The 25927-nt window shown below is 42.6% G+C and overlaps 1 protein-coding gene and 1 pseudogene across 4 annotated transcripts in view; one reads left to right on the top strand and one right to left on the bottom strand.

The window, feature by feature from the left end:
• Nucleotides 1–25927, top strand: part of LSM3 (LSM3 homolog, U6 small nuclear RNA and mRNA degradation associated) — a 64287-nt gene that overhangs the window by 22150 nt on the left and 16210 nt on the right. For 3 of the 4 annotated variants that reach the window (XR_006195582.1, XM_042911726.1, XM_042911744.1), the window contains exon 4: nt 880–1011. Coding sequence is in view for 3 of the 4 variants with exons in the window: in XM_042911726.1 (XP_042767660.1) it covers nt 880–1011 (132 nt within the window). In the remaining variant the exon portion in view is untranslated. Of the gene's footprint in view, nt 1–879; nt 1012–6842; nt 6913–25927 lie in introns of all 4 variants that reach the window. The other variant, XM_042911736.1, reaches the window with a different exon arrangement.
• Nucleotides 3920–4041, bottom strand: LOC122214729 (annotated as a pseudogene).

Here is a 25927-nt window from a genome sequence, read left to right as displayed (position 1 = left end):
CCACAAAGTTCAGAGTTGGGGACAGGGGTGGACAAGAAAACAGTATTGTTCTTTGGAACTACGACTCACAAATTGCTTACCCATGAGAAGCTTTTTTGTTGCTGTTGAGTGACCTTTTTTTCAAGTGAGCCAGGCGGCTAATTGACCAGTGGGTGGATGATAAAATTACCCACTTTTGCATTTAGTGAGTTCCCCGTCATTGGAGGCAAGTAAGAATAGACTGGATGTACTCTCAGCAAAGGGTAGGGTGGAGAAATTTCAAGCACCAGAAGAGAGCTTCAACTAAGTAACATTCATTCCCCTCCAACTCTGAGACTCAGAGATTCTGGTTCTTGTCCATGCCACATGCTCTTCTGAATAGACAGTCAGAGCTGTGCAGCAGCACATGGGGACGAAGGTGGTGACAGGTGAGCTAATGGGTAAGTTTCAGACTCAAATCACGCAAAGAAAGGGTGGCTTCATACTCGCTGAAAAGCATGAACCAGAATTAGGATCCCAGGAGAAGAGGGTAAGTAGGGTACTGTGTATTTGAGGACACACCTTTCAATAGGGAACACTGCATGGACCATGGACTCCAGCCCAAGAGGAATTTGGTGTGGCCACTGAGCTCCCTCTGGATGTAGCTTTCAGCCATAGAGGCCCCATCACTGATTAAAGATAGGAGGAACCCCGGCATCAAAGACCTAGAGAGGGTGAGCACAGGGGTGGAAATTAGGGGCAGTATCAGCTTTTAATCAGGCACTTATTTGTAGAGTAAATAACATCCACGGTAACAATAAGAGCTGTCAATTATTGATCATGTGCAATGTGCAGGCATGATGCATGGTTTGCCTCACCCGTACAATTCTTCAAGCTAGATGCTATATGCCTGTTTTACAGATGAGGAAACTGAGGCATCTAGAGAGAGAGGAAGTGCCTTGCCTTGCAGATGGCAGTGCCCGTGTTCAAACTCAAGCCTGTCTGACTCAAGATTCATGTTCTTTCTGTTGTGTCCACAGCCTTGATTTAAAGGTAGGAATTATTAACCCCATTTTTGCTGATAGAAAAACAGTTCAGAAAGTGGAGGTAATATTGGACAATCTGAAGCTTGGTTGGCTCCAAATCTCTGCCAGATGTCCTATGAGAGGAATAGTTGTACTTTGTAGAATGCCAAAACTGGGGGACTGCCCAGGGTTGTCTGATCTCATCCCGTCAGTATGTGAAGGAGAACCTGACTCAGAGGTAGGAAATGAGCAGCTCAGGAGCACGAGGGAAGACAGGCAGGCAGGACAAAGAACCCCTGTCTCCAGACTCCTGGGACGTGCTGAGTGAATTGCTTTCAGGTAGATCTGTGCTGACCACCCTCTGGATGTCTTTGGGCCTGGTAGAGTTGCCCTGCCCCAAGGCTGGGATAGAGGCACGCGTGTTACCTCAGAGGATATCCAAGGGGCTAGAGTAGTGGGGGCTGAATGTCTGACAGGGAATCTGGCTCCCTGTGTGAGGATGTAGACCAGCAGGCAGGGCCCTCGGGTCAAGGTCACCAGCCTAGCAGCTGCCCACACCGGTGAAGCTGGGAAGTCTTGGGGGAATCGGGTGATGGGCAGGCAAAAAAGCAGGACTTTATTGGGAAGGTGAGCCACTATTCTCAGATGCTCCTGCTCATCCTGCACCTTCTTGAAAGCCTCTGCCTGTAGAATGAAGCCTCCCTGAATCTAACTGAACTCCCTTCTCCCCTTCTGGCTGCAAGAGCCATAATACTGACTGCTGTGTCTAGAAGCCACTTAAGCACCAGACCCTAGGCTTGATGCTCTCCCTGAAAAATCTGACATTTAGTTTTCCAGCAAGCCTGGAATTATGTGCAATCCTGTGATCATTTTGTCATGAGCTGAGGCTCAGAGAGGTTACGAGACTTGGCCAAGCAGACACAGCTGATAAGTAACAGAGACAGGATGGCAGCACTATTAGGATAGGGATTTCTGACTCCTTTGTTTGCTGCTGTATTCCCGATGCTTGGCACATAGTGGCCACCCAATACACATTCATTGACTAAATGTCTGACTCCAGTGTCACATACCTCACTTCCTGTTGAAAACCCTCATGATGGGAAGCTTCAGTATGAGTGAAAATAGACTTGGAGGATTTCAGTCAAGAATGAATCCTTGAGGGGGCGCCTGGGTGGCTCAGTCAGTTGAGCGTCCGACTTCGGCTCAGGTCATGATCTCATAGCTCATAAGTTCGAGCCCCAAATCGGGCTCTGTGCTGACAGCTTAGAGCCTGGAGCCTGCTTCAGATTCTGTGTCTCCCTCTCTCTCTCTACCCCTCCCCCACTGTGCCATGTCTCTCTCTGTCCCTCAAAAATAAATAAACATTAAAAAAATTTTTTAGGGGCACCTGGGTGGCTCAGTCGGTTGAGCGTCCGATTTCGGCTCAGGTCATGATCTCAAGGTTCGTGGGTTTGAGCCCCATGTCGGGCTGTGTGCTGACAGCTCAGAGACTGGAGCCTGTTTCAGATTCTGTGTCTCCCTCTTTCTCTCTGCCCCTCCCCTGCTCATGCTCTGTCTCTCAAAATAAATAAACACACACACACACACACACACACACACACACACACACACACACACAAAGAATCCACGAAGTCCTTTTCTATGGGTACTTTTTATACTCACCAAAATATGAAAATAAAGAAAGCTCCCTGAAGAGAATGTCAATTGCATTGTGCACAGTTTTAAAATTGCTAATAAGGGCTGTCATGGAATCCATTTCTTCTCCAGGCAGGTTCAGCGAGTTGCTTGTTTGCTCATTTTTATTTGCTTTCCTGCAGACAACATGCACACCACCAAACATTTGGTTTTCCTCTCTCCAAAAGTTCAAAGCCATTTTGGTTTTACAACTCAGAGTCTCTAGGTCACTGTCCTCCAGCCATGAAGTTTATGACTTTATATCCAACCCAGAATTTGGTGGTACAGAAATGGTAATCTGTGCATCCTGGAATTTCTAAAAAGGAAACTCATAGCAGGATCTGCTTTCAATATAGCTCCCTCTATTGCCCAGCCTGGTCCAAGTTCATGAATGTTCTGTTTATTGGATCATTACCATCCATTCCACTCACAAAGTCTCATTTTCAGCAACTGGAATTCTACAAATTACAGCAGAACTCCATCTAGGCTTGACTGACCATAATTGTTTGTTTGTTTGTTTGTTTTGCTTTCCATGATTCAGGGTGTAGTTTAGCATCCCACAGAGCCCTAAGTCAAAATAATGAATTTTGAATTACAACTTCTCAGAGCTGAAAGAGAATCTTCAGATCCCCTAATCTAACTTTCCTCAAATTCTGTTTCACAAAACAACTCCACCACAAAATAGTGCACCCAGAAAAAATTCCTTCGTCAAGTAAATTTGGGAGTTCTGGTGCTCTATCTCCCTGTTTAGGAGAAGTTGCAAGGCACAGGAGCAGAGTGAAGTTTCTGAGAAGTCCTGTGGTAAATATGCTTTTGTTTAAGTTTGTCCTACCCAGTGTTCCCCAAATTCCTGGACCAGGGAAGGGTTGGAGGTGGTGTCTCCTTTTTATAACTTCTGAAAAATAACTACTAGAAAACACTTTGGGATCTATCACTCTAGTCAGACACCCCCTAACACACTTACCCATTTTGTAGGTGTGGAAGGTAAGGTTAAGAGAGGGGTTGAAAATGACCTGAAGTTGTACATAGTTAATCCACAGCTAGGCCTGGAGCCCCTCCATCTCTTCACTCCTAGGCTCACAATTCTTGTCGGCCACAGTGCCCAGGTTAGACTGGCAAATGGCTGGAACAGAAATAGCCAGGTAATAAAGTATGGATTGACCTAGCTTCTATTGTGCCAAATAAACTGGTTCTGAAGCTTCATGTATTGAAATAGATAACTATGGAACAAGACAGCTTTGAGTCCATCCTAAGTGACTCTCTCCATCTGGAAGTCCTAACATGGCTACTTTACCTCTCATCCAGCTATAGATTACTTTTTAATTAGCAATAATCGCGCCTCGGATAAGCCTCATTGGCTACGATACTGCCACTGCGCAAAGCTATAGATTACTTTTTAAAAGTTTGTTTGTTTGTTTGTTTGTTTGTTTATGTATTTTGAGAGAGGGAGAGAGCAGTGAGGGGCAGAGAGTGAGGAAGAGGGAGAATCCCAAGCAGGCTCCGTGCTGTCAGTGCAGAATCTGATGCAGGGCTTGAACTCACAAATAGTGAGATCATGACCTGAGCCAAAATCAAGAGTGTGACACTCAACTGACTAAGCCACCCACACACCTCCAGCTATAGATTACTTTTTATAAAGCAAATTTGGGGCAACTGGAAGATGGGGAAGGGCCAGTGACCAGGGATAAGAAAGCCATCAGATCATCAGCCTTGTTGGAGTTGATTATTATTGCTAATAACAGCAATCATAGCTACTTACTGGATGCAGACAGTCTACTTCAGTGTAGACAGTGAGCTCAGGAGCCACATGCCCTGGATTTGAATCCATCATGGATTAACTGTGTGATCTTGGACAAGAAACTTAATCTTTCAGGGTCCCTGTTTCTCACTGTGAAAAGGAGATAATAATAGCACCTACATTTTCCTGGCACTGTACTCAGAGGATTTTATGTCATGATTTCTTCACAGGGAACATTAGGTAACAAACACAATAGTTCCTGTCTTAGAAAAAGAGGTTTTTCCAAAAGACGCACAGAGGCTTGCCTGGCAGCCAATCTCTCATAAACCCTGGAGGAGTTTGAGCAGATAGCCCAGAAAGTGCCTGTAGGTTGGCATGCAGCATTAGTAGTGGGGAGAGGGGTAAATAAATTAGAGCAAAGATAAGTGAAGAGATGCTTAATCTTCATAGAATATTAAGTACATATTTTAAAATGAGAGAGCAGTTATAGAAAACAAATAGATTATGCTAACCAGGATTTTTTCATTGGAAACTAGCAAAAGAAAAAAAAAGCCACAACTCCCACTGGCTTAGGGGAAAAAATGAGCAGGGAAATGACTGTAGATATGGTTACATCCAGGAGCTCAAGTGATAGCACCAAGAATCTGCCCTGTCCATCCCTGGCTCCGCTTTACTTACTGTTCACTCTGCTCTCAGCCAGGTGCTCCTTTCATGGCAACAAAATGGCCACAGAAGCACCAAGTGGACATTCTACAGTTTAGCTGTCCTGCCTCTTTCCCAAAACTTCAACCCAACTCCCTGGGCCTGGCCCAGCTCATGTGCTCCTTTCAGTTACCGGGCCTGCACAGAATGTGTAGATTGCTTTGGTTAGTATAGATGTTTTAACAATAGTTGCTCTTCCAATGCATGAGCATGGAATGGAATGTTTTTCTATTTCTTTGTGTCTTCTTCAATTTCTTTCATAAGTGTTCTATAGTTTCACTATACAGATCTTTTACCTATTTGGTTAGGTTTATTCCTTGGCAAGTTATGGTTTTGGGTGCAATTGTAAATGGGATTGATTCCTTGGTTTCTCTTTCTGCTGCTTTATTATTGATGTATTGAAATGCAACAGATTTCTGTACATAGATTTTATATCCTGCCATTTTGCTGAATTCATGTGTCAGTGCTAGCAATTTTTTGGTGGAGTCTTTCAGGTTTTCTACATAGAATATCATGTCATCTGCAAAAAGTGAGTTTGACTTCTTCCTTACCGAGTTGGATGCCTTTATTTCTTTTTGTTGTCTGATTGCCGAGGCTAGGACTTCCCAACATTTATAAGCAGCACTATCAACAATAGACAAATTATGGAAAGAGCCCAAATGTCCATTGACTGATGAATGGATAAGGATGATGTGGTACACACACACACACACACACACACACACACACACACACTGGAATATTACTTACTCATCAAAAAGAATGAAATCTTGGGGCGCCTGGGTGGCGCAGTCGGTTAAGCGTCCGACTTCAGCCAGGTCACGATCTCGCGGTCCGTGAGTTCGAGCCCCGCGTCGGGCTCTGGGCTGATGGCTCGGAGCCTGGAGCCTGTTTCCGATTCTGTGTCTCCCTCTCTCTCTGCCCCTCCCCCGTTCATGCTCTGTCTCTCTCTGTCCCAAAAAAAATAAATAAAAAATGTAAAAAAAAAAAAAAAGAATGAAATCTTGCCATTTGCAATGATGTGGTTGGAGCTAAAGCGTATTCTGCTAAGTGAAATATGTCAGTCACAGAAAGAAAAATGGATTTCACTCACATGTGGAATTTAAGAGACAAAACAGATGAACATAGAGGAACATAGGGGAAGGGAAAGAAAAAATAAGATAAAAACAGGGAGGCAAGCCATAGGAGACTTAATTTTTTTTTTTTTTTTTTTTTCAACGTTTTTTATTTATTTTTGGGACAGAGAGAGACAGAGCATGAACGGGGGAGGGGCAGAGAGAGAGGGAGACACAGAATCGGAAACAGGCTCCAGGCTCCGAGCCATCAGCCCAGAGCCTGACGCGGGGCTCGAACTCACGGACCGCGAGATCGTGACCTGGCTGAAGTCGGACGCTTAACCGACTGCGCCACCCAGGCGCCCCTAGGAGACTTAAATACAGACAACAAACTGAGGATTTCTGGAGGGGAGGTGGGTAGGGAGATGGGCTAAATGAGTGACAGGCACTAAGGAGGGCGCTTGTTGGGATGAGCACTGGGTGTTATATGTAAGTGACGAATTGCTGGGTTCTACTCTTGGAAACGATACTACACTATATGTTAACTTACTTGAATTTAAAGAAAATCTTGGAAAAAAAATTACTGGGCCTGACTGGCCAGGCCTGAGTCATTTGCTTCATTCTGGAAATGAAGCAGATATGGGGCTGGGACCTTAGACATATGCCTTCAGTTCCTCCTATTTCTTTCAGTTTCTTGACCCTTGTCTCTGTCTTCAATCGGTGCCCAGCTTCCCAGCTTCACATCTCATTCTGGCCCCAGGTAAGAAATGGCCACGTTGTCTAGAACAGTCTTCTGGATTGACTTGGACCTCAATGCTGGCTCAAAGTAGACCTCAAAACTGGCTCAGGAGATGCCAGTTCAGATAGAGGGAGTCAGTGTGGTGTGTGATGCTAGGATGACAATGGAGTTTTTATCTTATTTGCCAATTATGATTGAGAATGGCTGTCTTGCAGAGGATGGTAAAGCTGAATTCAGACTCAGAGGGAAAGGAAACCATGATTGATTAATAATGTCTGTCAGGAGCACTAAAATAGGTAATTGTGGTAGACATGTCATGTATTTGCCAAGCCTCATTAAAGAAACATCATGAATCACAGAGTGCAACAGCCCTGTTCACGGTCACCTTTACCTCTTAGTCCTGTGATCACAGTGCAGTGACTTAGCCTTTTAGGCAATAATTCCCACGTTTGCACAGTGAGGATGTTTATCTTGAAGAGCCTCCAAAAGAATCAATGGAGACAGCGTACATAAGGTGCTAACCATGTTGCACCACAAATGGAAGCTTTGGTTTTTAACAAAGGCAGAAAGTCATCTCATTTTTCCAGGGATCCCCCCTGTAAAGTGCTAGCATTGCCTAGGGCATCTCAGGAAGATTTTCATGAGTTTGAATTTCTTTTCTGAAAGACGCACTCTTGGTTCCTCATCCTTATCTCAGTAGGCCTTGATAATTCATTGTATGCAGGCACGACTTCTGGCAGCCAGCATCTGCTTCTCATTGACTTTCCTGCCAACAATGCCTCAGTCAGCACCACCGTATGAGATCTTACAAAGGGTCTGACTTATCTTCCTAAGATCCCACATTGTCTTATACCAAGGGACCCACTTGATGGCAAAGGATGTATGACAGGGGCACCTGGGTGGCTCAGTTGGTCAGGCAGCCGACTCTTGATTTCAGCTCAGGTCATGATCTCATGGTCTGTGAGACTGAGCCCTGCATTAGGCTCAGTGTGGAGCACAAAGCCTGCTTGGGATTCTCTCTCTCTCTCTCTCTCTCTCTCTCTCTCTGCCCTTCTTCTGTTTATGCTCTCTACCTCTAAAAATAAATGAATAAACTTAAAAAAAAGATGTATGACAATGGGCACATGATCACAGGACCCATTGATCTTCCCATGGAATACATCACCAGAAGCTACTATTGGCCTGCTAGAATGTTGGAAGGGTGTCTTAAAAGCAAAGTTAAAATGCCAGCCTAAGAGTGATATCCTGTAGGATTTTGGTTGCTGTATTTTTTTATTGAGGTAAATATCACAAAACATAAAATTCACCATTTTAGCCTTTTTAAAGTTATAATTCAGTGGTTTTTAGTACATTCATAATACTATGCAGCCATCACCACTATCTAATTCCAGAACATTTTCGTAACCCCCAGAAGAAACCTTGTACCCATTCAACAGTCAGTCCTCATTCTTCTCTTACCCCAGCCCCTAACATCTAATTTGCTATCTGTCTCTGTGTTCACCTATTCTGGATATTACATATAAATGAAATAACAATAAGACATGTGTTTTTTTGTGTGTGTCTGGCTTCTTTCACTTAGCATAATGTTTTCAACATTCATCCGTGTTGAAATGAGGTCAGTGTTTCATTACTTTTTATGGCCAAATAGTATTCCATTGTATGGATACACAACATTTTGTTTATCCATTTACCCTCTGATGAATACTGGGTTGTTACTCCCTTTTAGCTATTGTGAATAGTGCTGCTAAGAAATCTTTGTAGAAGTTTTTGTTTGAACATCTGTTTTCAGTTCTTTTGGGTATATACCTAAGAGATTAGAATTGCTGGATCACATGGTAATTTTATATTTAACTCTTAGAGGAACAGTCAAACTCTTTCCCAGCAGTTACCCTGTTTTACATTCTCACCAGCAATGTATAATAAGAGTTCCAATGTCCTGATGTCTTTTCCAACATTTATTATTTTACATTTTTTTAAATTATAGCAATCCTAGTGGGTGTGAAGTGGTATCTTATTGTGGTTTGGATTAATATTTCTCTAATGACTAATGATGAGCATCTTTTCATGTGCTTATTGGCCATTTCTATATCTTCTTTGAAGAAATGTCTATTCAAGTCTTTTGCCCATTTTTTTTTTTTTTGAAGTGTTAAAGACCTTGACCAAGGTCTTTGAAACTCTTAGAAGTTTGCAGATCCAGACTTTTTTTTTTTTTTTTTTTTTTTTTTTTAACGTTTATTTATTTTTGACACAGAGAGAGACAGAGCATGAACCGGGGAGGGTCAGAGAGAGGGAGACACAGAATTGAAACAGGCTCCAGGCTCTGAGCTGTTAGCACAGAGCCCGACGCGGGGCTCGAACTCACAGACCGCGAGATCATGACCTGAGCCGAAGTCGGCCGCTTAACCGACTGAGCCACCCAGGTGCCCTTTTGCCCATTTTTTAAATTGAGTTGTTTTGTTATTGTTGTTCTTTACATATGCTAGATATTAATGTCTTATCAGATACGTGGTTTGCAAGTACTCCCATTCCATATGTTGGAATCCACTTTATTTCTTGTACTCTTTGATACACAAAAGTTTTTATTTTGATGGAGTTCAATTTATCTGTCTTTCTTTTGTTGCTCATGCTTTGGTGCCATGTCTAAGAACTTATTGCCAAATCCAAAGTCATGAAGATTAATCCCTGTGTTTCCTTCTAATAATTTTATAGTTTTAGCTCTTATATTTAGGTCTTGGATCCATTTTGAGTTAATTTTGAATATTATCTAGCTTCATTCTTTGCATGTGGTTATCTAGTTGTTCCATTGCCACTTGTTGAAAAGACTATTCTTTCTGGAACTAGGGTCTTGGAACCCATGCTGAAAATCAGTTGACTGTGGATATATGGATTTATTTCTAGATTCTCAGTTATATTCCATTGGTCTATCCTTATGCCAGTAGGATACTATTTTGATTAATATAGCATTGTATTAAGCTTTAAAATTGAGAAGTGTGAATTCACCAACTTTGTACTTTTCTCAAGATTGTCTTAGCTATTCAGAGTCCCTTGCAATTATATATGATTTCTCTAAATCAGCCGTGTGGAATTTGGATAGAGATTGCACTGAATCTGTTGATCACTTTGGGGAGTATTGCCATGTTTGGGTACCTTTTTTTTCTTGAACAATTGCCCCAGATCGAACTTCCAATACAATGTTGAAAAGAAGTACTGAGTAGACATCCTTGTGTTGTTCATGATTTTAGGGAGAAAGCATCCAGTCTTTCCCCATTAAGTATGATGCTAATGGGTTTTTCATAGATGCCCTTTATTATTTCTATAATGTTGAGGTATTTCCCTTCTATTCCTAGTTTGTTGAGCATTTTTTATCATGAAGATGTGTTGGGTTTTGTCATATTCCTTCTCTGCATCAACTGAAATGATGGCAGTTTTTTGTTTTTTCATTCTATGTGGAACTACTCTCCTGATCTTGGGACAAATTCAACTTGGTTTGGTATACAATCCTCTGTATATGCTGCTCAAATATTTTTACTGGTATTTTGTTGATGACTTTTTGCATCTATATTCATAATGATACTGGCCTATAGTTTTCTTTTCCTTGATGTCTGTGTCTGGCTTTGCTATCAGAAGAAGGCTGGCTTCATAAAATGAGTTAAGAAGTGTTTCCTCTTTGGTTGTTTGGAAGAGTTGAGAAGAATTGGTGTTAATTCTTCTTTAAACACTTGGTAAAATTCACCAGTGAAGCCATCTGGTCCTGAGCTTTTCTTTGTTGAAAGCTTTTAATTATGGATTTAATTTTTTATTTGTTATGGCTCTTTTGAGCGTTTCTGTTTCTTCTTGAGTCAGTTTTGGTAGTTTATGTGTTTCTAGGGGTATATAGCATATAGCATATAGTTAGGAGTATGTCCATTTAATTTAGATTACCTACTTTGTTGGCATGTAAATGTTCACAATTTTCCCTTATCATCCTTTTTTTTTTTAATTTCTGTAAAGTTGTTAGTAATGTCCCTACTTTCATTTTGCTTTTGGCAATCTGGCTCCACAGTCCAGACTCTTAACCACCATGCTATGTTTGTCATCTCCACCTGCTTTTGGAAATTTGTCTCTTTCTGTCTCTCTCTCTGTGCTTAGTCTTACTAAAGTTTTGCCATTTTTAAATTTTTTCAAGAAACCTACTTTTGATTTCATTGATTCTATTTTTCTATTCTTGAGTTCATGCATCTCTGCCCTTCATTATTCTTTTCCTTCTTCTTGCTTTGGTTTAGTTTCTCTTCTTTTTCTAGCTGGTTTATAGTATTGTTCAAGTCTTCTATTTCTTTTTTATATTTTCTCTAGTAGTTCTATCCATTATAGAAAGTGAAGTATTGAACTCTCCAATTGTGTAACAGTCTACTTCTCCATTTACTTCTGTCAGTTTCTGCTTCCTATACTTTGGAGTTCTGTTGTTAGGTGCATATATGTTTATATTGTTTTATATTTTTAATATATTGTCTCTTTTATCATCATATAATTTCCTTCTTTGTCTCTAGTTACAATTTATATCTTAAAGTCTATTTTGTCCAATATAAGTATAGCCATTCCAACTCTCTTTTGGTTACTGTTTACATAGAATACAGTTTTCCATCCTTTCACTTTCAACCTATTTATATCTTTGGATCTAAAGTGGGTCTTTCATAGACAGCATATAGTTAGATCATTTTTAAAAATCCACTATGCCAAAGTGTGTCTTTTAATTGTAGAGTTTAAACCATTTACATTTATTGTAGTGACTCTTGAGGACAGCCTTACTTAGCCAGTTGTTGAGCCAGTTTGCTATTTTTTTATATGTCATATCTTTTTTATTCCTCAAATTCCTCCATTGCATTACTGCCTTCTTTTATGGTAGATATTTTCTACTGTACCATTTTGATTCCTTTCTTATTTATCTTACTATCTGTATTTTTTAGTTACTGTCTTGGTGGTTGCCTGGGAATGACAACTGACAGCCTATTTTATAACGATCTATTTTGAGTTAATACTAATTTCAATAGTATACTTAACATTGCTCTTATATAGCTCTGCCCGCCCCCCCACTGATGTTGTTATTGTCACAAATTACATCTTTTTACATTGTGTGCCCGTTGATATAGTACTTATAACTGTTGTTTTATATATTTGATCTTTAAATTATATAGGAAAAAAGAGGAGTTACAAACCACGAATACCTTAATGCTGACTTTTATATTTATCTGTGTAATTACCTTTATTTCTTCATGTTGATGCAAGTAACTATTTAGTGTTTTCTCATTTCAACCTGAAGTAGTATCTCAGTGAGCATTTCTTGTAGAGTGGGTCTACTAGCAATAGATTCTCTGTTTTTGTTTATATGAGAAAGTCTTAATTTCTCTTTGACTTTTGAAGTATAGATTTCTTGGATATAGACTTCTTGGTTGACCATTTTATTCTTTTAGTTCTTAGAATATGTCATGTCACTACCTTCCAGTCTACATGGTCTCTGAGGAGAAAATTATCAGTTAATCTTATTGAGGATGGCTTGTATGTGAAAAGTCATCTCTCTGTTGCTACTTGTGGGATTCTACCTTTGGCTTTCAGCAGGTTGACTATAATGTCTCTCAGTGAGGATCCTGAGGTTTATTAAGATTCTTGAACATGTATATTCATGTTTTGCATCAAATTTGGAAAGTTTTTGGTCATTATTCAAATATTTTTTTCTGTTCTTTTCTCTCTGCTTTCCTTCTGGGACTCCCATTATACATATGTTGGTATATTTGATGCTATACCACAGGTCTCTTAGGCTCTGTTCATTGTTGTTTAGTTTTTTCTTTCTGCTCCTTAGACTGAGAAATCTCAATTGACCCATTTTCAAGTTTGCTGATTCTTTCTCCTGGCTGCTCAAATATCCTGTTTATTTTTTCATGAATTTTTCATTTTAGTAATTATACTTTTCAACTTCTCTATCTGTGTATTGATCTGGGTATTGATCTCTTCTTGTTGACCCATCATTCTCATGATTTCCTTTAGCTCTTTGAGGATATTTTAAATAGTTGGTTTATAGACTTTTTTTAGTAAGTACAATGAGTAGTGACACAAGGAAATGATGAACACCAATTGTAACCTTGGAAACAATTGCAGAAGTGGGGCCTGTAGCTTGTCCCACAAACCCTTTTGTGTTTTTTGTAGAAAATGTAACTGGCAACCACCTCAAAGAATAAGTATCAACAAGGAGTGGAACTTAATGTAGGGCATCAGTGCTCCACCCATACTTACCTCTCCAGGTCTTACCACTTTAGTGCAGGCTTCCTTGATTTCCATCTGCCAGCTCCTGCATCTCTACCTGGGGGCTTTCTCTGGCTGCTGGAGACTGCTGTAATCACAAGCATGGTAGTCTAGAAAGTATGAGAGTATAAATACCCTACCCGTAACATCAGCCCGCAGCCAATTCCCCTCCTTGGGTAGGATATCACAGAAGATATCAGGATATCACTGTACTCTATGCTGGCTCCCAGACTCCCTAGTGGAATTAACCTCCAGTTTCCCACAGTGGTAACTTGTGTGATACCTACTTTATTGGCTCCTTCCCTCTCTATCTCAGTTCCTACTTCCATAGAAGTGCTTCCTGTCATGAAATAAACTACTCACACTCAAATCCTTGGCTCAAGATCTGCTTCTTGGGGAACCCAGGCTAAGACACACTATGTCTGTCCTTCCCTCAATGAAGCTTAGTATCTTCCTTCTGACTGCTTTCCTTCCCTTTCAAGCATAAAAATAGTTGGCATTTAGATGGACATAATGTTTTGTTCATTGAGTGGCTGCCCATTTCACTTGGAATAAAAAACCAAAACCAAAAGCCTCTTTAACATAGTCCACAGGACCCCACCACAATCTGACCTTAGCCTCCTTCTAGTCCCTCTTAGGCCCCTGTCCCCCTCACTCAATGGACCCAGCCCCACAGGCCTTCTTCTAGTTTTATAATATGCTCTGCCATGTCCCACCTCAGATTCTTTGCACATATTATTCTACCTGCAATGATCTTTCCATCATTTGCCACTTGGTGAATCATTACTTATCCTTCAGATTTTATCTTTAAAGCCACTTTTTTAAAAAAGGCTTTCTCCAAACTCGTAAAATAAGCCATTTCCCTCCATTATTCTCTTTCAGAGGGCATTTTGTCTTTCTATATTCTGCTTGTATTAAATCGTCTTGTATATTTTTGGTGTATTTATCTGATTAATATCTTTCTTTTAACCAAAGCACACAGAACTGTTGAGATGCGCCCTAAAAGTCTCCAAAGCAGATGGGTGGCAGTGATGAGGCTCTGAGTGTTCAGGGGAGGGAGGGGGATCTGCCAGGGGAACGCAGAGCTCTGGGGCATGGCCTTTACTCCTGGTGATGGGGACATTGGGGTGAGGGTAGGATCATCATTTCCAAAAATTTTGTGAGATATCTTCTGTCTTGACCCTACAACCCCCACCCCCCAGCTTGTGCCTCATTTCTCTCATTTCTCTGCTCCTCTTGACGGAAAAAGTCTTCAAAGTAATTTTCTTCACCTCCTGTCTCCAATTGCTCTCCTCTCAGTCTCAAAATCAGGCTTTTGTACCCATTACTTCACTGAAAATGCCCATCAAGGCCAGCAATGACTTCCAAGTTGCTAAATCCCATGGCCAGTGGTCACTACTCAATCTTTCTTGGCTGATCAGCAGTAATGGACAATGTTGTTAACTCCCTCTTTCCTGAAGCACTCTCTTCCTCTTACAGAGCACCCCTCCTTCTCTGACCATGCTTAATACCTCCTCCTGCCTCTTGTAGATTTAAAATGCTTTTTGTAGGGTTCCCAGGTGGCTCAGTCACTAAAGTGTCCAATTCTTGGTTTTGGCTCAGGTCATGATCTCATGGTTCATGAGTTCAAGCCCCACATCGGGCTCTGTGCTGACACCACCAAGCCTGCTTGGGAGTCTCTCCCTCCTCTGTCTCTCTGCCCCTCCCCTGTTCATTCTCTATCTCTCAAAATAAATAAATAAAATAAAAAATAGAATAAAATAAAATAAAATAAAATAAAATGCTTCTTGTAGGCTGACAACTCCCAAATCACTATCACTATCACTACCTTGGGGCTCCTCCCTGGACTCCACACTCCATGTTCAGCTGCCTGCTTGGCATCCCACTTGGATAATTGTAAATGTGTCAACTTCAACATGTCCCAAACCAAACTTCCAATTCTCTCTCTACCCTAGCCTGCTCATCCTGTATTTTCTCCACTTCAGCGAATGGCAACCCCATCTGTCCACTAGCTCAGGCCAATTCTTGGGGTCCCTCTTGACTTCTCCCTATATCCAGTCCATCAGCACTGTAAGAGTTGCTCCTGCTCTTGCCTTTCTACAGTCCATTCTCAACCATGCAGCCTGAGTGACCTTTAAAAAGGTGAGTCCAGTCATGTCAGTTCTTGGCTCAAAAACTCCAGCTACTCCCATCTACTCAGAATAAATCCAAAGTCCCAACAAGAGTGTACAAGGCCCTGCGTGATCTGCCCCCATCTCTCTCCCTCATCTCCTACCCTTCTTCACCTCTCTCCCTTGGCTCCAGCCCCACTGGTTTCCCTGATGGTCCTAATATATAGCAAGCTCACTCCTGCCTCAGGGTTTTTGCGCTGTTTCTTTCCTGCCTGTAGTCTTCCCCACAGATACTCCCAAGGCTTGTTCCTCTATTTCTTCAGATTTCTGCCCAAATTTGAGCTTCTCTGCAACACCTTCCTCAACAACCTGATCTCAACAGCAACCCCATGTCCTCAGAACTTCCAATGCCTTTAATCTACTTTATTTTTTTAAAGCACTTATCACCATTTAACATTTTCTATATTCAATATTCTATTTTCTCTATATTCAATTAAGTTCTAGGTTCTCTACATTCTGTATTCCTCTTTATTATCCATCCCCCTTGCTGAGTAGACTAGGAGTTCCATGAAAGTGAAAGCTAGATGTCTGGTTCACCTCTGTGGCCCTCTGGAACAGGGCCTGCTAAAGGAGTGAATGAGGCCACAAATATTTATAGAGTAAGTCAACGAGTAAGTGGATTTATCGTCATTCCCGTGTGGGCCTCAGGAATGTATTAAGGAACTCATCTAGTAATTAGAGTTGTGAACTGGGATTCTTTTTTTTTTATCATTTGTTTTGTCATGAAAATATTTTGTGTTTCATATGTAGCACAGCAGCTCCCTCACACTGATCTATTGAAAGTCAGTCCTCAACACAAGGGTTTGTAAAAGAAAGAAAGAGAGAGGAAGGAAGGAAGGAAGGAAGGAAGGAAAAGAGAGAAAGAGAGAGAAAAAATGTTTTATCACTCTAACTATGGGGACGTATAAACTTTCGTATATTTACTATTGCAGGTGGTTTTGCAGACAACTATGAAGTATGTGTGCACCACAATTAATTCTAAGTACACTTTTCTTTAGGATTTTTATTTTACTTATTTTTATTTAGTAAGAACATGGTTTTATCATGGTGCTGTGCTCCAATTAAAATTTTCACCTGAAAAAGAAATGATGTTTTCTTTAAGAGTTGTATTTTAAACCAAATTTACAATGGCCTTCACAAAAATGTCGGACATCGTACCTTTGGCAGAATGAACTTCAATGAGTTGGATTTTAAAAAACCAACATTATTGGAACCAAAGACTTTTCTATTTGAATCATTAATGCCATTAATATAAAACTATCATCATATGATAGTTCACAATGTTTCTTTTTTTTAAAAGAAGTTTTTGAAAGTAATCTCTATATCCAACGTGGGACTCAAACTCAGAACCATGAGATCAAGAGTTACACACTCCACCAATGAGCCAGCTAGGCTTTCCACAATGTTCTTTTTCTCATGGAACCAATACCAATCATGTCATTTTCTTTTTCATGTGTACGTACATACAAAAAAAACCGCTAAATCTGAAAATGAGTGAATTATTTTTAAAAATACAGACATTTGATGTAAATAACAAGTCATGTTTCAGCTGGGATTCTAAAGAAATAGCTCATCTCTGGCTCCTTGCTTGCCCCTTTTATATGTTTTAAAGGCAGAAAAGCAAAACATTCACATTCTTGAAGATTTTACTCCTCCTCGAAGCCTGTTTTTTTTGGGGTGGGGGTTTGTTTGTTTGTTTTGTTTTTGTTTTTGTTTTTTTTTGCAGAGGGCAAAGGGGCCCTTGTTTTTCTTGTAGACCTGAGTCTCTGATACTGTCTCCCTGTAGGATCCTGAGCAAGTGCTGTCCTCTTGCTGGGTCTCATTTTCTCCCTCTGCAAAGCCTCCAAGGTCTCCCAGCTCTGGTGCTCTATGGTTTCCGCCTGGGAAGATGGCCATGGCACTGATATTTGACCTCACTGGGAAAATATGTCAGATAAGGAGGCCCTGCTATCTCAGCAACCTTCATCTTCACCTCCATTCCGTCACACAAAACCCAATGCCAGAGTTTTGAGACAGCCTCCCTCATTGATAAAGTGTCCCAAAACTTCTCAATGAGCCCACACACTGTAACTGCAATGATAATGGGCTATATCTGGCTCACCCGGAATCATGCCCATGTTCCACAGAGTGCTATGGCTATCGGTTATCTGCTGAGCATGAATGACCAGAGGCAGAAAAAGCACAAGGAGCCCGTGCTGTCGAGAAGTGGAAGTGATTAATTTATGTCGCATGCTCCAGGGCTGGTCTTAGCAAGTGATAGGCAGAATGTATGTTGACAGCTGCCTTGGAGTTCACACTACACCGTCAGCACTCTGCAGGAAACAGATGACTTTAGGGCAGCTCTCAAGCTTGTTGACAGCTCAAGCTTTCTGATAAGGTTGTCAGAAAATGAAAAGGACAGTCCTAGGAAGTTGAGAGCTTCCTGGCCATGGATGGGATGTAGAAGAGGTTACAGATGCACTGAGTGGAGAGACCGTGTCTGTCTTGTTCTCCATGATGTCACCATAACCTAGCACAGCACCTCTCCTCCCTGCTCAGGGATTTGGGGCCAAGGCTTATCTACCAGGCATCAGTTAGGGCCACAGGAGGCAGAGCAAGAAAGAGGAGCTAGGCTAACCCTTAGAAGGAGAGCCAGGACCCAAGTGTCAGAGGAGCGGCCAAATCCAGAGATGATCAGAAAGAGGGAGGAATTTGGGGCAGAAAGAGAAGAATTCACAATAGAGGAGATGAGATACAGTGAAAACAAGTCAAGATCAAGTAAGATTGGAGGACAGAGATACTAACTGGTCACCTTTATAAGCCTGACAGGATGTGATGCCTGGTGCATTAGCCTGGCTTTAAAAATGCCCAGAAGTGGAGTGCTTACTGTGCCTTGCTAGTCACACTGCCCTGTAAGAGCACCAGTGAGCGCACCTGTTCAGGAAGGCCAGTTCATAAAAACGGAGATGCTTAAGGGTCATGCCCCCTACCACCACCACCACACATGCAGAAAATTAAAGTACCCTGTTAACATCCATGAAAAAAAATGAATATTCTTCTAACCTCATTTACCTACTTCATACAACATCAGCTGGAGGATCAGAACTACTTTTAGCCACTTTGGTGTTACTCTTTAGGCCCATTTGAGAAGAAGCCATAAAGTGTTGGCTCTCCAATCCTTCATCTCAATATAGCCCAAGCAATAAGGTATATCAGGCCCATGTAGGCCATCCACGTGATCCTGTCTTTCCTGTAGAATTTCAGGTAGTTGAATTGTAGCAGTGAAGAAAGCCTTGTAAACTGGTTGTGTAAGGAGTTCACAACTCCAATACTGCCCACTCAGCTTGCATATTCTCTTGATGGCTCCGCCCCTAATCTTTTTACTTTGATTTGAATATAGCTTTCAGTCAGGCCAGAAAGAGCACTAAAAGCTCTATGTTCCCCAGTCTTCCCCCACACCGCCCAAAATCTCGAGGCCCATTGGGCTTTGGCATCAGTCTGAAAAGATCACGTTCTCTCTTTCTACCCGGAGTGCGACACAGGAGGGAGGCTGACCTGGGTGGGGTGATTTGAGGAAACTGGATGACTTCCCAGCCTCTCATGAGTCAGGTGTTCATGGCCTCATTCTTTTGTTCAAAGTGAATTCCTGGAACATAACCCGTTTTGTGATATCAATGCAAAAACACCTTCAGTGCCAAATGATGTCTTTTGGGGTCACACCAGTGGACCCTCCAGGCAGCCTGCTCTTCACAATGGGAGAGGAGGGTGAGCAAAGGCAGCCGGGAGTCTGTTTTCGCAGGGTCTCCGGGGCAATAGTGAGAAGTGTGGATTTTGAGCAATGGGAAGTTATTAGGGAGTTTAAAGCAGTGACAGGCCATGATCTGGGTACTCGTTTTTAGAAGGTGTTTCTGTCAGCTGAGTGGCTAAGGGACTGGAGGGAATGAGTGGATGAGGGAACCTGGCGAGGAGGCGATTCATTCATTCTCTAAGTCTGTGCTGCACTCCAGCTTTATGGGTGGAAGGCCGTGGGAATAAGGCTCTTTATCCTCCTGGAGCTCAAGGGGCAGAAGGAAAACAAACAAACAAACAAAAGTAAGCACTCAAAAGAGATCAGTTCAAACCGGGATAAATGCTGCGCAGAAAATAAAACACGTGCTATGATAGAGTGACTAAGGGGAGAGGTGGTGGTCACGTTGGGGGGTTGCAGGGATGGCCTTTCTGAGGAAGTGCCATTCTCACCAACACCTAAATAAGGGGAATGAGTGAGTCATGTGAAAATGTGAAGTGGGGATGGGGGTGGGGTGTTCTAGGCAGAGGAAACCATGAGTACAAAGACCCATGTGCAACTGGGGGGTGGTGAGTGAGGACTGGGGCCCAAACAAGGGTAGAGAGGTAGGCAGGATCCAGCCAGCCCAGGCAGCTCCTGAGCTTTATTCAGTGGCAATGAGGAGCCATTATAGACTTTCAAACAGAGGCACCAAAGAGCAACAAACTACAGCCCATGGGCCAAGTCCAGACTGCTGCCTGTTTTTTGTAAATAAAGTTTTATTGGAACCCAGTCTCACCGATTTATTTCCATATGGTCCATGGCTGCTTTCATGCTACAAAGGCAGAGCTGTATTGGGGACAGATGGTAAAATCCTGGCCCACAAATAGTAAAATACTTATTCTCTGGCCCTTAACAGAGTAGTTCGCTGACTCCTGATCTAATTGATATTTTAGAAGGTAATCTGGCTGCCCTCTGAGGTAGTGCCATGGAGTAAGGTTATGAGGACGTGCTGCAGGACACAGAGGAAGGTGGGGGCTTTTCTTAGCATCTGTCCTTGTTGGCTGATGTTCTCTCCGCCATCGGAGAGAGGGGGGATGGTGGACTCATCTCTCGGGGTGCGCATTGCTCTGAATACAGAGACAATGTCTGTGCAGGGGTTGCTGCCTGCCGTACTGTGACCAGCCGAGCAGACTCTGCCTCGCCCGGTGAACTTGGCAAGAGAAGTTAATCACTGCTTGTGGGGCCTCCACCCAAACCATAACCGCCTGTCTTTTGTCTGCGGCACCTCGTCACCAATTTGGGGCTTAGAGACAGCGCAGGCCAAGCAGCTGTTTCCCATTACCTGCTTGTCCCATTTCAGCAGCCCGTCGTGACTGCCAGGCATGCCCACACCACTCCCAACAGAGAGCAAGAGACACTGTGAGAAACGGATCTCGTTTCCAAATTTTAGGGCAGATTGGTTTTGTTTTGTTTCTTGAGAAAAACATCAAATAAGTAAAATAGTTGAGCATTGTGTTAGAAAACTAACCCCAAACATCTGGGTTCTCTGTACCATGGGAGCTTATTTTCATTCCTTTGGTTGTAACTGATAAATATTCACAGGATAATTGAGTTAGTACATTTTTTTAGAAGGAAAACCATCCGTGTTATATAAAGAAATGGTGGAGATGAAGGCAGGGATAAGAGAAGATTCTGGGTGACAGCAGCAGTCCCTAACTAGCTCACTATAGGTGGGGTGGGAGGTCAGAATGTACTTCACATTTATTTCAACAAACATTTATTTATTTTTATTTTTTTAAGTTTATTTACTTACTTTGAGAGACAGAAAGAGAGAGAGAGAGGGAAAGGGGCAGAGAAAGAGGGAGAGAGAATCCCAAGCAGGCTCCACGCTGTCAGCACAGAGCACGATTCAGGGCTTGATCCCACGATTGGAGATCACAGCCCAAGCTCTTAGTCTGTTGCTCAACCGACTGAGCCACCCAGGTGCCCCTCAACAAGTGTTTATTGAGCACCTACTCTTTGCCAACCACTGTCAAGTGCTGGGGAATCTGAGTTAAATAAAATGAGGTTCCTGCTGTCTGGGGCCTCACAATCTGGTAACGAATAAAACAGCAGCAATATGATAAGATAACAAAAACAAAGCACTTGTAATAGCTCTTTCATCCCTACAACATCCCTGTCACATGGATATCATCATTCCAATTAAAATTTTTTTTATGTTTATTATTTATTTTTGAGAGAGAGAGTGTGTGTGTGAGCAGGCGAGGGGCAGAGAGAAAGGGAGACACAGAATCGGAAGCAGGCTCTAGGCTCTGAGCTGTCAGTACAGAGCCCAACACGGGGCTCAAACCCACAAACCGTGAGATCATGACCTGAGCCGAAGTCGGACATTCAACCGACTGAGCCGCCCAGGCGCCCCAATTTTAAATTGAGATTTGAAGGGTAAATGTTGGAGTTGGGATTGGAAACCATATCTGTCTGCCATTAGAGCCTTTTGCTGCCCCTCCGATTGGTAGAACTAGACCAGTCAGTGTAAGTTCAGAAAAGGTAGGTTTCAGTTTAGGAACAAAAGGGGCTACTTTGGAAGGTGATGAGCTGTGTGTGAAGAGCAGTGTGTAAATAGAAGCATATGGAGGGATGGCTGGATCCAGAGCCTCAAAAGATATTGTCAGAAATTAGTCTTTCTCCACATTTTGACTCCACTTTCCCCTAGTTTGGCTTCCATATCCAGTGGGTCCTTCCTCATGGAGTGGCCAGGGTGCCCCCAGCAGCTCCAGGCTAACATTCTATCTGCTTAGAAGCCTCAACAGAAAGAGGGCAATTTTTCCCAATAGTTCCAGCAAAAGTCCCAGGATTAACTCTGTCCTGGCTTGAGTCACATGCCCATCTCTGAGCCAATCCCTATAGCCATGAATGTAGGAGTCTTACTGAGTAAACTTATCCAACCATATGGACTGAGGACAGTCCCCAACCCCATGTTCTGAGGTCCCCCGGTGCAGCTCCTCTCAATGATACAAAGGCACTGGCTCTTTGGGACCTTCAGATGGGAGGTCATGGTAGTTCAACAGGCTTGGTTAATCACTCACTGTGTGACTTTGAGTAAATACCATCCTCTCTCTGAGCCTCATCCATAAGCTGGGTATTCATCACATCTTCCTTGCTGGCTGAAGGCATGCTCACCACAGTGCCTGGCCCAGGAAATGATGCCCAACAACCCCAGGGAGGGACTTATGTGAGAAGAGGCGGGGTGGGTTGGGACAAGATAATCTCAGGACCAGGATGCAGGGATGGGTAATATATGGGTGGATGGCCAGTGATTTGGCCAAGTGGACAGTCGTTAGGCCACGTCTGAATGCATGACAGATGCTGAGTTTCCATATTGAGCTCCTGGAATAGAAGCCACTCCGACAAGGGCTGTTTGTAAAGGCCAAGCCAAGCTTGCTTCCCTCTTCGGCTTCTTAAGCTCCAGCCAGATCACCAGAAAGCAGCATTCCCAGAATGAATTGGCTCAGCTCCTTACAGAAATGCTGCCAGAAAAGGACAATTAGCTATGGGCCTTTGGCTTTTATAGGGGTCTGCATTAGACACAGCTGGAGTGGGAGGAAATGCACATTCAGGGCCTTGTTTGTGGCCCCCTTAGAGGAAAGGTGGGGCTGTGTGGCAGAGCAAGCATGAGACTGCAGCCAGCCTGCCTGCACTGAATCCTGGCTCTGCCCATAGCAAGCCATGTGATCCTGGGCAGGACCTCAATTTTCTCATCTGTAGTTTAGGGGAGACGATGATAAAAATCGTAGCTGCCTCAAAGGTTTGTTGTAAGGATCCCACATAATAATTCAAGCCATTTTTACAGGTCAAAAAAATGTTGCTGTCAGCAATTTCTTATGGGTCAACCTGAAATTCTTGACCCAGAGTATGTGTTAACCATTGACATACGCTATCCACGGCCCTCCCAACGATCTTACGATGAGGGTAGTGGCAGGCCTGCATTACAGGCCAGAGAGCAGAAGAGCAGCATAGCCGCCATCCTGAAGCCTGTACTCTGTGCCAGCCAGTAGGAAAATCAAACGTCAGAGAGGCAGAGCTCTCCCTCAGGGGTCGCACAGACAGAGCTGGGCCTACAACCAGGGGCTGGCAAGTTTTCTTTGCTTATACATTTCTGGCTCCTGCAGCAGGATTGTTTCTAGAAGACATGATCCTTCATTCTATCAGAGTCCCTTATATGAGGATCTAGGTGATAAATTTCTCTCAGAAGTCAGTGCCAAGGAAAACAAACTTGTCCCTTCTAGTGAACTGGTATGTTTCCTTTAATCAGAGAAACCTATGAGAACAGGGCAAGATACCTGGGTTGGGTTTCCAGAGCAGGTGAATTTTTATTATCTTTATTGTGGGGCATTTAATACATAATTGCATAAAGTGCATCACATGGACAATCCCCTTGCTACTCAAAATGTGGTCCATGGACCAGCTGCAAAGGCATCACCTGGGAGCATATCAGAAATGTAGAATCTCCAGCTCCTCTTGAGACCTGCTGAATCCAAATCCGCATTTTAACAAGTTGGTCAGGTAACTTGTAGGCACATTTCATATTGAGGCATCCTGCGCCGTAGCATTTAATTTCCACCACATCCAGTGAGATAAAGACTATTTTCCCCATTTTATGAATAAGTAGTCCGTTTATTGAGGTGAAGCCACCTGACTCAGGCCACACAACTAGGATTCTGACTGATTCTGGAGCCTGCACTGTTACCACTGCCCAGCCCCTGGAAAGTAGGAGGAAGTGTCATGAGCAAAGGCCTAGGGGAAGACTGAGAACCTTGGGACAGATTATTGACAGTGTTTCTTGGCCAACTTAAAGCTCTGGGCACCTTTCCCAGAGATTCAAGGAACTTAGACCTGGCAGAACTCCTAGATGCCCAAGTTCAGGTGACAGTCTACAGCCTTGGAATCAAGTGCTATTGTAGAGGTGAAGAGGAGAGGCTTTGGGGTCAAATCAAAACCCACCAGGTGAGCATCCTCAGGCCTGCTGATATAACCTTGCTGAGTCTCAGTTTCCTCACTTGTAAATAGAGCCAAGGGTATCCACTGTGTCAAATTCCTGGGAGGATAAAACAATCTTATGACATTAAATTCCTTCATCCAGTGCATGACAAACAGCATAATAAATGTTAACTGGAATTAACAAATGAGCACGCGTGCACACACACACACACACACACACACACACACGCACACAAGGGAACCCTCTTATTCATAACATGGAGTTACCAAACTAGTCACAAGTAATTTGAAACTGATGTAATGTGCTGAATCTTCCTCCATGAAGTGGAAACTGGGCAGCCAAATGGTCAGGTGAAAAATATGACTCTGCTCTTGAAGTTGCTTGTGGATGGAGTCCAACCCCATGGGGCTCCTGCTCTTCCCAGGACATTTTTGTACTGTCTTTGCCTGGTTTGGCATCAGGGTCATACTAGCTTTAAAAAATGAATTGAGAAGAGTTACCTCTTTGTGATGATCAGTTTTATGTGTTAGCTTGGTTAGGCTGCAGTACCTAGTTATTTGAACATTAGGTGTTCCTGTGAAGATATTGTTTTAAGTTTATTTATTTTGAGACAGAGAGAGTTCAAGAGCTTGGGGGAGGGGGGGTACAGAAAGAGGGAGAGAAAGACAATCCCATGCAGGCTTCATGCCATCAGCTCAGGGCCTGATGCAGGTCTTGAACTCATGAACTGTTCTGATCTGAGCTGACATCAAGAGTCGGATGCTTAACTGACTGATCCACCCAGGTGCCCCGTGCTGTGAAGAAATTTTGTGGATCTGATTAACATTCATAATCCGATGACTTTAAGTAAAGACGATGATCCTAGATCATCTTTGGCATCCTGTTTCAATCAGTTGAAAGGCCTTAAAAGCAGAGCTGAGGTGTCTTCGAAGGAGAGGAAATTCTGCCGGGGACTGCAGCTTCAGTTTGTGCCCAAATGCTGACAGCCTGACCTACAGATTCCAGATTTGCCTAGACAGCCTCCACAGATGTGTGAGCCAATTCCTTGCACTAAATCCATATGCATTCATACAGAAAGACATAAATGTATGGTTCTGTTTCTCTGGTTGAACCCTAACCGAAACAGACTTTGGTACCAGAAGTAGTTCTGGGAAAATGCAATCTGAAGGAAGAGTTTTTTGAATCGGTTCTGGGTTTTCCAAAGTTGGTTCTCTGATGTGATTACAGTTAAGAACACTAATGAGTATTTTCAGTGGTAGAGGATGCTGGTAGACCATGGTATAATGTGGCACTACAGGTATACAAAATATGGCCATTGCATAATACAAGGAAAAGTATGTCTGGAATACAAGAGATCCATTAGGCTGTCTCCTAATATCATGTAATTAAAGTAAATGGAAAATGACAACAATCCAATTCAGGCAGAACTATCAGTGGCCCAGACCATTCAGGAATGAAGGTTTGGGTCACCCAAACCTTGATAAAGAAACATGACCAGCCGAGGGCAAATGGACTATGGAATGGGTAGTAGAAGTACATAGTTATGAACACCAACTACAATCAGCTGACCAGTTGTGGAAATGGGGGATATAATAGTTATGAGTATTTCTTCATTATTTTGTTATGAATATGTTTGTGTAGATCTTAAGCAAATATTTTTGTTTCAGCATGGGTCCACCTCCTTTGTCCACTTATCATCTAACATAAGATGTATTAATAATAGTTAACTTTATATTACAGTATTTAAGTTACAGGGTATCAACGGGGAGAAAACATCACTCAATGACTTTGTATTTTCTTCGGGGGAAACAGTATATTTTCAGTTGTATACGAAACAGTTATATC

The sequence above is a fragment of the Panthera leo genome, chromosome A2, assembly GCF_018350215.1.
Source record: "Panthera leo isolate Ple1 chromosome A2, P.leo_Ple1_pat1.1, whole genome shotgun sequence".
NCBI classification, from domain to species: domain Eukaryota; kingdom Metazoa; phylum Chordata; class Mammalia; order Carnivora; family Felidae; genus Panthera; species Panthera leo.
Note: the sequence above shows the minus strand (reverse complement) of the source record. Positions and strands in the feature narration are given on the sequence as shown.